This window comes from Buceros rhinoceros, unplaced genomic scaffold (assembly GCF_000710305.1).
Source record: "Buceros rhinoceros silvestris isolate BGI_N320 unplaced genomic scaffold, ASM71030v1 scaffold13021, whole genome shotgun sequence".
Classification (NCBI taxonomy): Eukaryota; Metazoa; Chordata; class Aves; order Bucerotiformes; family Bucerotidae; genus Buceros; species Buceros rhinoceros.
This window is the reverse complement of record NW_010393739.1, coordinates 2,224-19,912: the sequence shown is the minus strand read 5'-3', so window position 1 is coordinate 19,912 and position 17,689 is coordinate 2,224. Positions and strand designations below refer to the sequence as shown.

The following is a 17,689-nucleotide window of genomic DNA, read 5'->3' as shown; positions in this document are numbered from 1 at the left end:
TTCAGTCTCATCATTATCTTTATTTTGTGGTTGTATAAGCTAAGGCAAACAGCTAGAGAGGTTTTTCCACATTATGTTGGATGGAGCAGCAGCAGGTGGAGCTCACTTGCCTGAACCCACCTACAAGAGCCAACCTTTAATCTTCTCTATTATACATGAATGAAACCTCAAGATTACTCTTATTAAAATTATAGAGCACTTTGCCCAAACTCACCATTAATTGAAGAAGAATGGAACTGTGCTCTGGAAAGCTTTTCTCTTGGTATTTCTGTATTTACCCAATGAAAACCTTTCTTCTTAATGGCAATTTGACCTGAATATTGAAAAAAAAATCTATTCAAAATACTACTTAAAAATAATAATTTAAATTAATATTATTACTGTTAGGTGTTTTGATAAGAGTCAGAGAATTTATAAAGACAGCTATTTACAGTTTACTGATATTCAGTGAACAAAGTGAATTAGAGCTCCTCCTTTGACATCTCAGTTATACCTCCCCTGTAGTTTGTCTTACGGAGGACAAATGTGATTTAAAAATTTTCTCTGCCTCAAAGCAGTTTGAATTTTCTTTTCACAGAAACAGTTTTAGAAATAGGCCCACCAAAAGAAGTGGACCCACCAAATCAATACAGAAGTGATGACAAACAGATAGTAGTTTGGAATAATTTCCAAAAGGCAAAGCTTACTCTCCAAATGAATTGCTAGACCCCAACTTTTTGACAAAGGCCTGTCCTCTTTATGGGCATAATCTAATTAATGTATCTAAAAATATGTATCTTTTGTTGAAATGATAAATAAGAGGTCTACAGGACAGTTTACAGAACAAGAGGCTAAACCATGTAAGAACATGCATGGTCACACACATGAATTGTAAGATGATAAATTTTTATTCCCTAGAGGAATGAAAACAATATGACAAAGACTCATGTTTGCAGCCTAGAATGTAATCTAAAAGCAACGGAGTAAATCTCCTTGTATTTTCATGAGATCCAAAATTCCAACTCAGAGCTAAAATATTGGGAAACTTAATTTTTTACTTTCTGCCACTGGCATATTTGCTTGTTCCTGTGGTGATACCGATCCTACACTGGCACTGACCCACGCTGTGCAGCAGCCAGTTACTCGCAGTTTTTGCCTTTTGCTGAGTCTGCAGCAAGCTTTAATCCTTAAGAGCAGCCCCAAGAGCAAACATTTGTAGCAAGGCAGTGCCATACAAGAGTAGGAAGGTGTGATGATGTAGGCACCATTTGCAGGTCTGTTCACAGCAGTTTTAGAGGCAAACAGATCTTTTGAAAGTTCTTGGTTTCTATTCAGAAAGACTTCAGTCACCACCACTATAAGAGTGAAAGTTATCTGAAGTTCACACCCAGGCCAAATGAGTGACTTTGCAGGAGAACTCACTCCACATCTCTGAGCTGCCATGCAGATAATGGCACTTAGTACAGCTCCTTACAATCAAACATATAATCATCTCTCTCTTCTGTTTAGCTGCATTACAACTAGACAGAAAAAACAAAAGCAAGATTCACAAGGCTCTGCAAATGTTCTGTAGAGTTCTGCCAATGCTTCACTCAGCTGAAGGCTCTGGATCCTCAAACTGTTCTTGTTGAACTAGCAGGAATTCATTTCACCACAGGAGCAAGCAAGTTTCTATTCTTCAATCCCAATTAGGTTAGGGAAGTTTCTATCATAAAAAAATCGTTTTATCCCAAGACTGCTTCAGGGAATGGCAAAAGCTGATGAGCAATTATGTGATTATTATGACATAAGCATCATCTTTTTGCTTTATAAGTAAAGAAAAAGTAACACAGTGATCTGATCACTCATTTGGGCCATTAGATGCAGCCATAAAGCAAACAAACAAATAATGTTCATCAGCAAACCACCACCAGTACAGTCTCAAATCTAACAGTGTTATGGTATCATTTTCCAGGGGAGTTGGCACATGCATGATTTTTAAACCTTTTCTCACACTGAATTTTAGTAGTAATTAACTAAGCTTAAGGGCAGTGTTTCAGCAATTTGATTTTAATTTCTGGTTAGAATTTGAATGATAAGAAAAAGTTACACCCTTATCAAGTGATATAATTTTGGGTACTAAATCTAAAAAAATAGCTAATTCAGTCAATTAAATGCATGCATGCAATTAATCTGTGTTTTTAGAAGATAATTCATTAGATGGAACTGTGTAGTAGTCATTGCTTTTCACTGAAACCTTTAGCTAGGTTTTCCTTCCTTAAGCTAGGCTGAGAATATATATAACTACATATAAAAGATGACCGGCATAGGGTATGACCTAGCAAGTAGTGCATCCTAAGAGGATTTATATAGCAAAATAGCTGGTGTGATAGATCAGAGATTTGAGGAGAAAAGGGTACTTTGGTCTTTAATCAGGTCCATGGACCAGATGCCTTGATGTTGCTGGAGCACTGCAGAGGTGGCAAATGAACCTTCAGGTTCAGTTTTAGACTGCAGGAGTCCAGGATCCGCCCTGTGATATGAAACCACCCTGTGCCGTGATCCACAGCACAATAAGTGAGGACAAACAGGGGATTTGCCTCGAAGGCACACTCCTTGTTCAGACTAAACCACTAATATTTGCTCCCAGTGTTATTCACTGCGCTAACAATTTTCTCTTAAACAAAGCCTTGGCAAAGACTGTGATGTGTCACAAAAACAACTAGCTGATTTACCACATGAAAGGCTTTGCTGGTTCTGAGAAAGTACATACATTTAATCTGAGTTAATCTCAGTGTTTTTACTGAAGGCCAGATCCTGATGCCTCCATTCACAGCACCTTTTTCTTTCAGAGGTCCTATTTAAATCGTTAAAGTTATTTTCTGTGGAATGAAGTCTGTTGCTAAATGTGTGTAAGCTATACTAATATTTAGACTTCAAGAAGAAAGAAAAAACAAAATAATGTATCATATTAATTCTAAAAACACTGTACCAAAGTACAACATTAAGCCAGGAAGACTTTGTAACTTTTCTAATCTGTATAATATTATAGGCTCCAGAAATTAGTCTTTTATTCTTATTTGAGCAAATTCATGTAATGAGACATATAGTTGATTTTAGTGATTTACTACTAATATAAAATATTTCCCAAAAATATTTAGAGAAAAATTTGGTTTTGATTAAAAAAAAAAGATACAAATCTTTGCTGAAATCAGCCATAGCAAAGATATAGCAAAGATTTGGTGTAAGTCAGCATTTTTGTACTCTTTAAAACTAGTTATTGTTTAAAGTGTTATGTGTTACTCACGGAGCTCCCTGAAGCAGGTTTGGCTGTGAAGCATGTGATGGAAGAGCTTGCACAAAGACTGCTCCGCAGGAGGTAAGTTCTGGCAGGTACACTCCAAGCGCAGCATGGTGCCCCAGTTGCTAATGTAGGCAGCTTTGCAGTCAGGGCTTGCAGAACAGGGCATGTCACCATTGATTAAAGTTTCAAGACAAGCTTCATCAGCATAGCATTTTTTTGTCACGTGTCTCCAACACTTGGACTGAAAAGCTGTGTATTTTTTCCTGGTGGGAAAAAAAAAAAAGAAAATATACCATGACAGCTTAAAAACTGATTTCACAAAAAGACATTTGCGGATCGCTGGCCTAAATTCTGCTCTGATTTGCACCTAATTGGTTTGAGTGAAATCTGCAAAGTTGTAATTTGAGGAAAAACTTGGTTTTACTGAATGTGTTTTTGAGAAAAAGCAACTGCACTTCTAATCAGCACCTGTGGAGATTTTCCCAGGGTCCAGCAAATACCTGTGCGAACACCAACAGTCTCAGATCCTCAGAGAAGAAATGCAGACACAGGACCAGGCATCACAATGAAACCGAAATAGGTGCTGTTCTAGTGGATCGGTTTTTGGGCAGTATGCAGGAACAATGAGTATTCAATTTATTTTACATAAAATAATCTACATCCAATGCCAACCCCTCCTCCTCCAGAATGCTAACAAAATACAAAATGTCCAAGGCTCAGGAAAAATCAGAAATAATTTGGTTGACCTTAAAGATTAATTGATAGTGGAGATAAATTATGAGAAGAATTAACTTTACCCAGCTCAATAATCTCAAATGATTTCAGATTATTTCCTTTTAGGATAGAATAAAATTGGCTTTTAATTCCCTGTGTATGACATATGTGACACATATATGACACGTCATATGTGTCTGACAATAGAAAACATCTATTACAAGTTAACTAAGAAATCTATAGATATTAATTATAAACCAATTTATCATCACTTACATTAAATGTTAGAGGACAATAAAGATAAACTGGTATCTTATATCGCATATTAATAGATTAAAACATTATTTCCTTAATCATAAAATAAGGCTAATTAATTTACTGTTGATACTGTATAGCTGGAACCAGCAAATCACATGGTAAAACCTGGACTGTTACAATAACAGCTAGGACATTATCATAAATATTTTCATTATACAAGCAAAGGTTTCAAAGCAGATGCCACCTCTGTGCTAATGGAATTATTTTTATTCACCTCCTGATTTATAGATATGGGTAGCCATAATTCACAGACTAATTTTTGCTAATTATATCCCCTTATTGTCAGAGCCAGGAAACACTAATGTTCCCAAAATAATGGGTAATTCAGCAAGTCTCCATTATGATATTACATGTGTGCACATGCACAGACATACATTTGTAACCCAATTTTTCTTGACACGAATAGGGGCAGTTCCCACTGATGTCAGTCTGAATAGCCTGCAGAGAACCCCAAGTGTCTCTTGTCCTCCTGGTTTGTTGACTGAAGGTTAATTTGAGCACAGCTTTGAGGTAAAATTCAGGTCTAATCCACAAGGGAACTGGTGACTACACTGAAAACCAAAGTGAGCCAACTGACCATGCACAAATGGTGTCAATTAAATACAACTACGTATATGGGCTAATCCTCTGGCGTGTTTTCTAAAACAATATCAAATCTGAAAACTGTGTTATTCTTCATGAGTTTGATGTTTTGTACATGTTTCGGAGCAACATTTTTCAAGTATCAGTATGCTTGAGATGAAAAGAATAGGAGATGGTTTTCTGAACAGGCCAAGTGGGTTGTATGGCCCTTGGGTACAAAGGGTCAGACTCTGTGGTGGAAGAGGTAATTACTTTAACCAAACAAACTTTGTCTGGTCTGCAAGCTGCTAGAGGGCAAAGGTGCAGACTGGCAGGCATTATCTGAAGGAAGTTGTAATGAAAATACACAATGGCATAGTTTGTCCAGCAGAAATAGTGTTAAGAGTCATGAAAGAAGCAGAAGCAAAGACCACACCAGATCCTAGACCTTTCTGAATATGAACCTCTTCAGTTTACTTGTGGAATTACTAGTGGAATTACCACAGCTGATGCAGACATCTGTGAAGATGTCAAACACAAGTGATAATCTACAACAGATGCAGTGCAGAAAAGGAATTTGCTATAGATGAGATATATGGCATATGCATATATAAAATATTTAAACAAATCCTTATTCACAGGCACTTTACTGGGCAAAATCCTTTTTCTTACCTGCACAATTCATTCTCTTCACACATGTGGATTACATTCAGACACGATGGAGGTGGAACTGCAGTAACTGCACAGGGTTTGCCATGCAGAAGTGCTTTGGCTCTGTGGCAGGATTCATCAGACTGGATACAGTCACAAAATGTCATCATTTGGGCAACTTCAAAAGGCATGTTTAGGTAGAAGAACCTTATGGCTGCTTGACATTCTTCCATGTTGCACTTCTTATTTACCGAGCAAACCTTAAGGTACAGGGACAACTGTTTGTTGCATACTTCATCTTCAACACACTCCTTGTTCATATCCAAACAGCTTCTGTTTGCTGTGTACGCTAAAAAGGATAACAGTTTTTTTAAATGAAATCAGAGAAAAACCTTTCTCCAGTGATACAATCATCAAATAGTCATCCTGCCATCCATTCACATTATAAATACGCTTGACTCCCCCAAACTCTGATCCAGCTCTTCCAGCATTGCCTCTTCTAGGCCTATTTTGTGATCTTCATACTTCTCCCTTCCACTGCTTGGCCTTCATAAGCAACCCTCCTCCAAGTTTCTGGCCCTGCCAGACAAATAAGGGAGAAGAAAGAGAAAACTGGCAAGATGGAAGTTTCTTCATAGTACCTAACAGTTTCTGGAAGCTATTGGCTACTGGATACCTGAAACTGCTGATAGTTTTGCAGTTTTTTGCTAGGCTACATAATAAATAGTGGAAAAGAGACTATAAATGGCATTTCTGTGCTTTTAAAGTGAGATTAGGTATGTCTAGCTTATGTTATAAAGCTTCCAAAAAGAGCTAGATAATTCTGACCCTGAAATGTTTATGGCATAAGATTTGCCTCTGTAAATTTAACAGGATCAGGATTGTTACCTGACATTTTTGGATTCTTATGTACCCAGTAGCTTAACTGAAAAGATGTTGGCTCTATTGACTCCACGCTCCTTAGTAATTTGAATGAAAAGTGTTCATTGTAATCTCAATATACATTGTGCACGATCTGAAAACATATCTAAACCCAGTTATTAGGATTCATAATCCATACTTACTGTGTTTGGAGAGAGCAGATAAACTCCATTGTAATTTTGTTTCTGTATTAATATTGTCTAGAACAAAAAGATATGATACAGGTGTAGGTGATAAATCATGTCTTAGCTTAGTTTTTAATTTTAAAGTTTGGCTGTGTTGCTCGCATAGGGCCAGTAGTAAAAATAAACAAGAATAAAACAAATCAGCTTGACCAAATAGGACCTTTCACCTTGTTAACAAACTCTAAAATCATTGTTAAATATATTTGTAAGTTTTTGAGGTGAAAGCACAGTTTATCAATGGCTGCTGATAACATTCTCTACATAATTATAGATCCTGTGAGCCCAAGAAGAGTTTTTAGAGCTGCTCAGCACTGTATAAAGTCAGATTTGTGAATAAATAAAGGCCAGAGCACTAACTGTTTGTCACCATATAAAGTCAAGGCAGGCAGACAATTCTTACTATTAGATAATTATTGTTATTGATCTCATATTGTTTCTAGTTATTGTGTAATACTAAAAGGGATTTAATTGGATTAGGTTGTATCAAATTAACACATTGAAGGACGATAGTATTTGCACTCAGTCTAGCATTTTGCTATCACATTAGTAATTTGCATCTAAATAAGCCTCTTAAAACTAACCTGTTCCCAATGTTAAACTGCAAATGAATAAGAGAACCTTTTTCACAGACTTGTGAACACTATTGTTACGTATGAAAGCATTCAAACTGTTGGAATACCACTAACCTGTGTCAGCATCCTGATTTTTCTCATCATAAACATCATCATTGTCATAATCATCATCATTTTCACTAGCTGTTGAAGTTTGAGTCTCTTGAGAATATTGTAAACAAGCGTTGTTAAATATTCCCTTCCATATTTTAATGCATCTCATCTGAAGTGGTTCTGAGCACCTGCACGCTCCCAGCACTGTTTTCCTCAATTCTTTCCACACTGACAAACACTCCTGCTTGGCCATCGGGAGCCTGCATTTTGCTGTGTCCATCTGGCAGGCTCGCTGGAAGCTTTTATACACTAAAAAGCAGTAAGCATCCTCTCGACAGCGTTGTTTTGCAGTACTGCAGTCATTCTCTAATTCTTCTGAGTGTCTTTGGTATTCGGGGTTTCTGTGTTGCCTAACACTCAGATCAGTATCTGATCCTGAGGAAGTTCCCAAATATTCTGTACAAAACAGAGACATAAATCAAATGGAAGATCAGGCATCATCACTGGTCAGCTCAAAACAAACTCGGGAAAAGGAAATTGTCTTAATGCAATAAAATGAATGAAACAGCCCTAGTTTCATTCTGAGCTGTATGTAAATACAGAATAATTTCAGAGTCTTGCAGACTAATGAATATTCCTTGTGCTAAGTGTGTCCTAGTAGCCATATAGTACAGTCTACTTTGACAATTCAGCTAACAGTAATATGAAAAACCCTCACTAAAATTGCTGCATAAAGGGGTTAATTTCACATTATTTTAACTGCCTTCAGATTGGACATATCATGGATTATCATCTTCAATACACAGTTTGTAAATAGAGAATGGCAATTCCAGAAGATGGTTCATTCATTACCTAATATAGTCATGTAAGTTACCCAGGGGGATTTACTCCTGAAAGTATCTCCAACATCATAAGCTATTATCTGTAGGTATAACCAATACTAGTGTAACACCATTCAAGCCTTTTACTCTATGGGTGAGAAATGTAACCTCTATCAGCAAAAAAATATAAAAGTACTTCATTTTGCTAGAAGCAAAAGCAACTGTTCCAACGACATCAACATTGTCATTACATTCTTGTTTGGGGCAAGGAGCAACAGATCAAGATGTTATTATTTCCTCTGCAATAAAGCCATACATTCTACTACCATATGATGTACACTTATTCATGGCAGCAGGGAACGATGTATTAGCACCAGGAATCAGCTTTGGGGCTCACTTTCTAGATTCTCATGCACTGGCTCGTTTTACCTCTCTGATGTCAGCTTTGCTGTTCATTACTCCAGGAGACATTGGACCACAAACTGCAAGCCTTTCATGCACTAAGTAATTCTGAATTATAGAGATAGGCTTTCTGAAGGGAAAAGAGTTCTTGGAAAAATAAAAAAATATATTTAAAAGAGCTGGGCCCACTGATTACCACAGAATTTTTAAAAAGATGAAGTTTATATATTCTGTATGTCTGTATGAAGGTAGAAACTGTTTCCCATATCCAGTGACCTCTCCTAGTTGCAGCAAAGATGTTCCCGTAACACAGTGTGACACAACTGCAGAACTGTGCACCCCCATTCACTCACACTCCCATTCACAAGGTCTTTAGATGTGTCTCTCTACATATAACATAAATCCAGTGATGCTTAAGCCCTCATCACAGATTTTAGAGTCACTATTGCTTTCCAGTGGATTGCACAAGACCTTTAGAAATTATGTTAATTTCTTACATGCATTTTATTGGTTTTGTTTATTTTAAAGCAGATACGGCATTGTTTTCATATGCATGTTGGAGTGTAAATATCACAGAAAAGACAAAACTAATTTTGGTGTGGCAGGGAATTATCGGATTTGAGATACATGCAAAGAAACCTGAATCCATCTAAAACAAGGGTTACCAAATTATATATTACTTTTTGTTCTTCATAATTAAAATTTTGTGTTTAGTTACCTTTATTAATACTGCACTGTTTCCCAAGCAAAGTTGTGATGCTACAGAAATCATCTGTAGTGCAGACACAGTTTTTAAATTCTGGGAATTCATCAGCCAGTACCTGGATGATTCTATTACATCCAATAGCATCTTCTGCCTTGCATCCATTACCTAGAACTCACCATTAAAATTATAATGTTGTTAATGTTTCTGAATGCTTAAGGGATATAGTTACATAAAATAATTCAATTGAAGCAGAAAAATAATATGTTTTGCCAAGAGAAGATGGTTTGAACTTAGTTTTGTTTGAAAACTTGTCATAATTTGCAAATTTTAAATCATATTCAGAGCAATATAATAAAATTGTGGATACAATACTGCCTTCTTTTATTTGATCTGACCCATTGCCAGAATGTCTGCTTATGTTCTCATTTTCAAAGTACATAAGAACTTAAACTCATACCTTTTATTCTAGGTAGATGAGGCACAGAGACCAAGCTAAAAAAGTGTATAGGAGTCGAGGGGCACATCCTGAACTGAGGCACGGAGACACTCACCTTGGTCCTGTGTAGAAGCGAGGTGCCTGTTAGAGGGATGGGAATTCACAGTGTAGGGTAACGTACTGCCACGTAATGGAGTAAGAGAGGGGACATAGGAGAGCAGGCACAGTCCCCCGATAATGGTCATGCTAGCTCCATCCTGAGGGATGCCATCTCTAGTTCAGATCTTCATGGCACGAGCCTACAAATACTCATCCATTTGGGTATGCCCTTGGACTGCTACCCTATAGGGAACAACTTTACTGCCGAAGTTTGGCAGTAATGAGAACAAGTTTAAAGTAGTCCAAGAACATTCTGGTTTGGTTTTTGGGGTTTTATTTAATAGTAAAAATAAGGGAGAAGTTAATGTAAAAATATAGACAGAAGCCTTAGTTTTCCAGTCCAGTTTCAAGCATGTTGCTCGCAGATGCACTTCAGCTCAATGACAAAGACACTTACACAGGCTGTCAGGTCATATTTTCCTTGTATGTGCAGTAAAATTAAAGACCATGTAGTAGTTTGTGGTACGAAGGTAAATCAATGACACCTCTAATTTATGGACTAAAAGGTTTTAAAAGTATTTCATTACTTATATTGCTTGAGTTACAAGTTACTTAAGAAAGTTACAGAAGAATCAATTTAATACCACCTAAGAAAATTTTATTTTGTGAAAGCCATGGGCTACCTTGTCAAAACAGGTATGTAGGTCTCCAAACCAACACACTTCCTCTCTTCACTTTGAAGATATTAAGTACCTCACAACATGTAAGATAAGGAGTATGTGGCTCCAAGATCCCAGGCTGGTTGCGAGACAGCAGAAGGATCAATTTTAACCTACTGAGCACATATGCTTCTGTCCCTGCCCTGTCAACAGGAATGTCTGTTCTGCTTCCTCAGTGACTAGCGTGGAGCAACATGTGCTGTAGTAAAACTACAAAGCCAGCAGCCATGTGTCACCACTGCCACGGACATGCTTTAATGTGATTAATGTCATTTTTATGTTGTTGACACAAACAGCAGCGGAAGGCAGTCTCGGCGAAGGCCTGCACGGGGAAACAATGTATTTTCTCTGTGCCTGAAGGAATAAGTATTAGCTGTTCCAGAGTGCACATCCCCCTTCTGCCACCCCAAAATCCTTTTCCAAACAGAATCTATAATGTCTTTTCTCCAGCTGCTGCTGCTGACTAAGGAGAGTTTGGGGACGTATTAAAGTGTTCATTGCTACAGGGGGATGCCAAAGTCCAGCAAGAGGTACTGTTCCCAGCCTGTGCTCCCACTTCACCCCTATCAGCAAAGGAGGAGGTGATGGTGCCCAGGCTTTCCTGTATCTCTCCAACCCCAAATCCAACTTGCCCTCTGCATTTTTAGAAGTAGAGGATGGCCTTGACCCCTAGTCCTTCACATTCTTTTCTTTTTTCCATAGCCAAGGAGTTCAGGAGATGTACTGAAGGTCATAGAACACTTCCTGACCATAAAAATAGGCTGGAAAGTATGTGGTCACATGGAAACTATGGAGGCCCATGGAGGTGGGGGCATGGATGTTCTACTCTACCTTTAACCAAAAAAATTTCAGGAGACAATTTCGGGAGGACAAATTCCAGCAGTAGAAAAAGAGCGGCAAATATCAGGAGGGGCTTGTGTAAAAACTAGGTAATTTACAAAATTTATGACTGTCTTCTTTAAGGTCCTGAGGATACTTCAAAGCTGGAGGTGAGCAGAGGCAGGAGAATAAGGAACACAAATCGCAGTATATTTTATGCAGCACTGCAGCTTCACTTAACTCATCTGTCTTCATAACCCTAACAAGTTGTGGTTAGGAGTCAGGTACAGGGCCTGTGTTCAGTGTCCCTGAATGTGGTGAACTCACGGGATTGAATCACAGCAGCTGACAACTAGGGGGTGAGATGTAGGTTGTGGGGCTATGAACATACAAAGGGCATAGGCAGAATCAGGAAGCACATCAGATTTATGGGGTTCCTTTGCCTGGCCTCTTGAAAGCTGTGTAGAACTAACCTATTATCAATATTGGTCTGTTTGTGCACTCTGTTGATTCAGCTGTGATGAACAGCAGAAAGTATTTTATTGCTGGTTTTCAATTATTGTTGTTTTACCACTGATTAGTTCTAGGTAATATATTTTAGCTTATACATATGCTTCCAAGGCATTTATAAAACAACACTCTCTGACCTAATACTCAGCAGCCATTATTCCTAATTAGATATATTTATATGTACAAAATCTATGTACATGGGACCACAGATAGAAGCATGACAGATTACAAGCTGACACTTCAAAGGTAATAATCTCTGTTCTTGCACAGTCAGGTCTTCAGTCATCTCTCAGTGGCAACTGCATCTGAAGACTGCAGAGGAAAGTGCTGGGTTTTCCCCTCTAGCACTGGTGAGATCACATCTGGAGTGCTGGGTCCAGTGCTGGGCTCCTGAGAACAAGAGGGACGTGAGCATACTGAAGTGGCCCCTGCGAAGTGCCACAGGTGTGATTAACGGACTGAAGCATGTGTCCTACAAGGAGAGGCTGAGAAAGCTGGGATTGCTCAGCCTGGAGTAGAGAAGGCTCGGGGACATACCGATACAGGTATCTGTGTGTATAAATGCCTGATGGGAGTGGGGTGAACAAGGCAGGGACAGACTCCTCAGTGGTATCAAGTGACAGGACAAGAGGTACAAGCTGAAGAAATTCCATTTAAAGGTCAGGTTTTTGTTTTTTTTTTTTTTAATATGAGGGTGGTCTAATAGCAGAAGAGGTTGCCCAAGGGGATTTTGGTGACTCAGTCACTGCAGATATTCAAAATCCATCTGGACAGAGTCCTGGAAGACAGCCTGCAGTTGAGCCTGCATAAGCAGGTGGTTTGGACTTGATCTCCAGAGGTTCCTTCCAACCTCAACGATTCTGTTATTCTAAGAAAAATAGTCTTCCAAATTAATGAAAAATGTGATTCCTTCATATTTAAGTGATCTGAGGTTTTTTTTTTAACTCATATGTCTCCAGGTCGGAAAAATTAAGTGTATACTCTTTATGGTTAAATCAGAGCTCAGAAATTTCTCTTTTTTTTTTTTTCCATTTAAAAAAAAGTAGTAAAAAAATCTAGAAAACCTCAAACCTTGCAATCTTCATTCTGCAGTGCTGAAACATTTTTGACATTTTCAAAGTGAAAACTTTTTGATTCTATCACAATTAAAGATTTCAATCTTTTCCATCCTGTCCTAGAAGCTGACTCCTAGTCATTTTCACCCCCTCTCTTTTTTTTTTTTTTCTGTATCTCGGAACAGAAGAGCAAGTGGAAGAAGGCTTGGATTCAGAGGACTGTACATTTAGATTCTGAAAATGCTGTTATAGTAGCAGGGGATCAGTGACGGACAGTTTGACAGAGAAAGGTATGGCTTAGGCAGTCATCTGGAGAGTGCCCCCAGACCTGCTCTGAAGAATAAAAGATGAAGGTTCTGATAATGCACTTATTTAACTTGGAAGCTACAGGCTGATGGACTGAGTTACTAAATTCATACACAGAGTAGGAGTATAATTATAATTTGCAGTTAGGTTTCCCATAAAGTAACTAGCAAAAGAAGTATTTTTGCCTCCAAATAACATACTCATGCTTAGCACTGAAGGCCCTTTTCCGTTCATAGAGCTCATCCATGATATTTTTAGTCTTGCACTTGTAGAGCACCCTTCACAGTCAGTATGATGTTACTCTTATTAATAACGCTGCTGGTAGATTTTCTATTGCTGTTTCTGTGGGCTCTCTGAGAGGTACCATCAGCTGTCTGACTGTGAGTTTACACCCTCTGGGGTCATGGCACCTAATAAGCACATTTAGAATAGTTTGTCCTAGACCCAACACACTATCTGTCCTCTGCAATGGTGAAGAGTCCTTGCCATAGGCTGTTATCCTAAGGAAATGTACAAACAAATCCAAAAAAGCAATCACAAGAAGGGTTTATTTGCAGAAGGTTTGTCTGACCCAGTTACAAATACCATTATTAACAGTAAATAAGTACATAGGAGAATAAGTGAGGGAAATCACATGTTATGGGTCAATGCAACAAATCCAAAGGGAAGGCCACAGAAGTCATCATGCTAGCCCACTTCTGCTGGTTGCATGGTATGAGGAAGAATAGGCTACAGTACAAATCTTGATCTTTAAGTCAAGTAGTCTTGGTGCTAACACCTTTGTGAATTATGTGAGAGAAGCAAATTCAGCTTCTTCTGATTTGGGGAAAAGGTTTAGTTCCAGAGAGCTCATCTTTAAGCCACTATGTGGAGCCTGAAAGTACTGCATATTCCAATACTTTTTTTCGAGTAGCAGCCATATCTTTTGAAGCTGTTCCACTTCACATAAAATATTTAAAACCTCAATAGAACATGAACTGAAACCCTGTCCTTTTGGGGACTGTTCTAACCATTAGGTTATCATGTATTTTTCATTTACTCTGTCTGTTCTTAAAAGTATTCAGTCATTCTTTGCAAAGCAGATATGTTTCTGGAACAGGACACACTAAGAAGGACCCCTTGGAGAATTTTCTGCTCTAATTATTTTGATTACTGCCTTGTGACTTGGGACACTTGGGTTCATATCTCTGCAACAAATCAGAGATAGGTAGCTCACACTGCATTCACTTTGGTGAATGTTCTAGCAATGGGCTATTGAGGATGAAGCTAGGCAGCATCTTCTGCTGCCTAGCTTCTCTCACAGAACAAATATGAAACGTGGTCCTGACATCAAGACAGACAGAGGGACATATGCTTTATCAACTCTGCTGCAGCTGAGGCTCAGAACAGATTATGGCATCAGGACAGGGCTGGTTTTGTTCAAATAATGTCAATACAAGGAGAAGAGAGGTTTCCATGGAGATATAGATACCTCTGATTTCCACTGACAGAGAACATGCCTCAGGTAATTAAGTTGCTAGAAATGGCAGCAATGTACCTAAATACTCTTGGCTGCATTTATGAACAGGACCAAGGCATGGGCTAGGCTAATGGCCAGTGACTGTGTCTATACTGTTGTACTTTTGCATGGTACCCAGTCTGGCCTGAGCCAGCTAGACCATGAAGAGAATGTGCATTGGCCTGAAGTCACTCCCAAAAGGCAGTTTTGTGAAACCAGTGTGGGGAGAAGAGAGTTTAGGTGTATGGATATATGCTGCCCCATGACAGTTGAACTCAGGGCCAGAAAATAGTCCCTGGCCCATTTTATTTTCTAGTACTGGTAGCCTTGGCAGATCAAGGTCCTTGACATTTATCGGTCAATGAAGGTGTCATTACTAGCTTGCTCTAATGACACTACCACTCTTCTCCCTTCCATATTCACCGCACCTAGCAACTGAATACTCAATATTTAACAGCATGGTCTTGGAGGGATTTAAAGAAAGAGAGAGAAGGTGAATGGTACCAAATATTTGTTCAAGAAGAGAAAGGACCATTTAGATTAGGATGAGTTTCAGGTCAGATTTTTAATACCTGGTCTTCCCCCACTTAAAACATCCTTTACTTGGAAATGATGCACCAAGCATTGGAAGTGCAATAAACAGAGACAGAGTCTTATTTTCTGCTTTCATTTATGTGTGAATGTGTTTAACAATTCAAGGAAGCTTAGTTGCATCAAAACCTGCACTTTATCGTACCATCACTCCCTGCAAGTGAATCACTCTGTACCTCCCTACAACACAACTTTCTTTGAGCATGCTGTATTCGATTTGTTTCTTATTCTAATACAACATTTGAAAATTATTCAAAGTAACCACTACATTTTTGGTATCATGTGAGATTACAGATCTCAGAATCATAGAACAGTTTGGGTTGGAAGGGATCGATCTTAAAGATCATCTAGTTCCAACCCCCTGCCATGGGCAGGGGCACCTTCCCCTAGACCAGGTTACTCAAAGCCCCATCCAACCTGGCCTTGAACACTTTCAGGGATGGGACATGTTCCAGTGCCCCAACACCCCCTTCCACTAGATCATGTTGTACACAGCCTCATCCACCCTGGCCTTGAACACTTCTAGGGAGGGAGCAGAGCAACTCCTCTGAACTATGGAAAGCAAGGTTGGAACTTTCCTCCCAGCTGCATGCTGGCTTTGTTTAACAGAATCTCACAAGAGCATAATTTCTGCTGAATTCAGACTTCTTGACTTAGTTCAGACTCTGATTTTGTTCATAGTCCAGAAATTTCATTTATCTCCTTATTGAAGAGACAATATGACTGTTACTGAAAATAATATTGGCTACCGTAAAGGATTTCAGAAGTTGACTGTCCTCTGCCATAATTTTCTCTTTGAAATCTCACTGACTTCATTCAGTTACCACAGCAATATTATGATAAACTATGAATATACAACCATTCAGCAACTGAAAAAAAAAAAAAAACCCAGCAAAAAGCTGTGTACACCATAAAGAATTACCTGAAATATTGCAGAGATCTTCAACAACATTCCAGACTCTCTCACATCCATTTGCAGCATTTATACATTGCTCCCTCAAATGCAGACAATCAGTAGTCTGGGCAGTAGATATACTTGTGAAGCACATGAACAGCACTGTAAAAACAGAATATAATGACGATCTAATACAATAGTTATTGGACTGGCCCTTTTCATTTACACTTAGATTACAACAGTATAATTTATTGTCATTTATATATAGATTAAAATTTTCTACTAAGTTACTTTTTAACAGACAAAAACTTTTCTTCAGTTTCATAACTGGAAAATTTTAATTTTAAATTCTCAAAGTTGTAGTGTGGCATATTTTGTATTGTTTTTACCCCAGTATTATAACATCAGCCAATGCTACGTATGACATCAGTCCATAGATACATAGAAATTACTGCAGTTCTGGGTTCCATAATAAATTACATAAAGGACGACAGTATAAAATTCAGAGGAAACAGCATTTTATCTGGACTGCAATTTCATCAAGCTAGAGAATGCACAGGAATTCCTATGAATAGACAGGTGAAAGGGATTTGACAGCTATACAACTGTTGGATAACAAAAGTTTTTATTTCATATTAGAGTACTCTTTACCTTCTTGATTTTTAATTCACAGATGCTTAATTTCTTGAACCCATCCCCACATTTATGTCTTTATCTGCTTCCCTGAGTGCACTGAACATAAAGGTCATGTTAATTACAGAATCACAGGATGGCAGGGGTTGGAAGGGACCTCTGGAGACCATCAAGTCCAATGCCCTGCTAAAACAGCTTCACCTATAGCAGGTTGCACAGGATCACATCCTGGCAGGTTTTGAATATCTCCAGAGAAGGAGACTCCACCATGTCTCTGGGCAGCCTGTTCCAGTGCTCTGTCACCTTCAAAGTAAGCAAGTTTTTCCTCACGATGAATTGCATTAAAAAGTTCTGAAATTGAAGACTAATATGGAGGTTTCAAGGTGAAGAATTTTAAACCAGCACCACCTCTGGCTTATCAGTAGAAAATTAAATTGCCTTGCTAAGAAAAGACAAATCAGTCGGGGTTTAGCTCTTGCATCAACATTCCCAGGGTAACACAACATCTAATTGGTAACCATGTGTCTTAATTTACTATGAAATTAAGTTTCAGACACTGATTTCAGGCCTTATCAAATCAGCTGCTGAACACCTGATGGGGGAGTTCTCTTTAGGTGTTGAAGTATCTCCCAGACCAAGTCTCCTTATTTTCCTTATGTTGCAGCAAATTCATATGAATTTGAGGCATTTCCAGCACTGTTTAATTCCTTAAAGACCATCTGCAAGAGGCATGAAATATTCCTTCAGGACTTGTCCAGACACTATTCAGAGAAATGAAATGTTTCCAATGACACATTTCAGAAATAAGGAATTAAATATCAAATATCACTCTCAACAATCTTAAGGAGCCTGTTTAGAGGTGAATGTGTTTAGAGGTGATGCCACCCCTTCTGGACATGGACTTTACCTGTGATAGTGTAGG

General features: G+C 38.4%; 1 protein-coding gene across 1 annotated transcript in view; it reads right to left on the bottom strand.

The window, feature by feature from the left end:
- Positions 1-3,257: 3,257 nt before the first annotated feature.
- The window catches only part of GFRAL (GDNF family receptor alpha like), a 16,623-nt gene continuing 2,191 nt past the window's right edge, over positions 3,258-17,689 (bottom strand). The window contains exons 2-6 of the mRNA XM_010144989.1: positions 16,162-16,296; positions 9,219-9,371; positions 7,299-7,733; positions 5,528-5,855; positions 3,258-3,525 (exon numbers count right to left, since the gene is read on the bottom strand). Of these exons, the coding sequence (XP_010143291.1) occupies positions 3,258-3,525; positions 5,528-5,855; positions 7,299-7,733; positions 9,219-9,371; positions 16,162-16,296 (1,319 nt within the window). The remainder of the gene's footprint in view (positions 3,526-5,527; positions 5,856-7,298; positions 7,734-9,218; positions 9,372-16,161; positions 16,297-17,689) is intronic.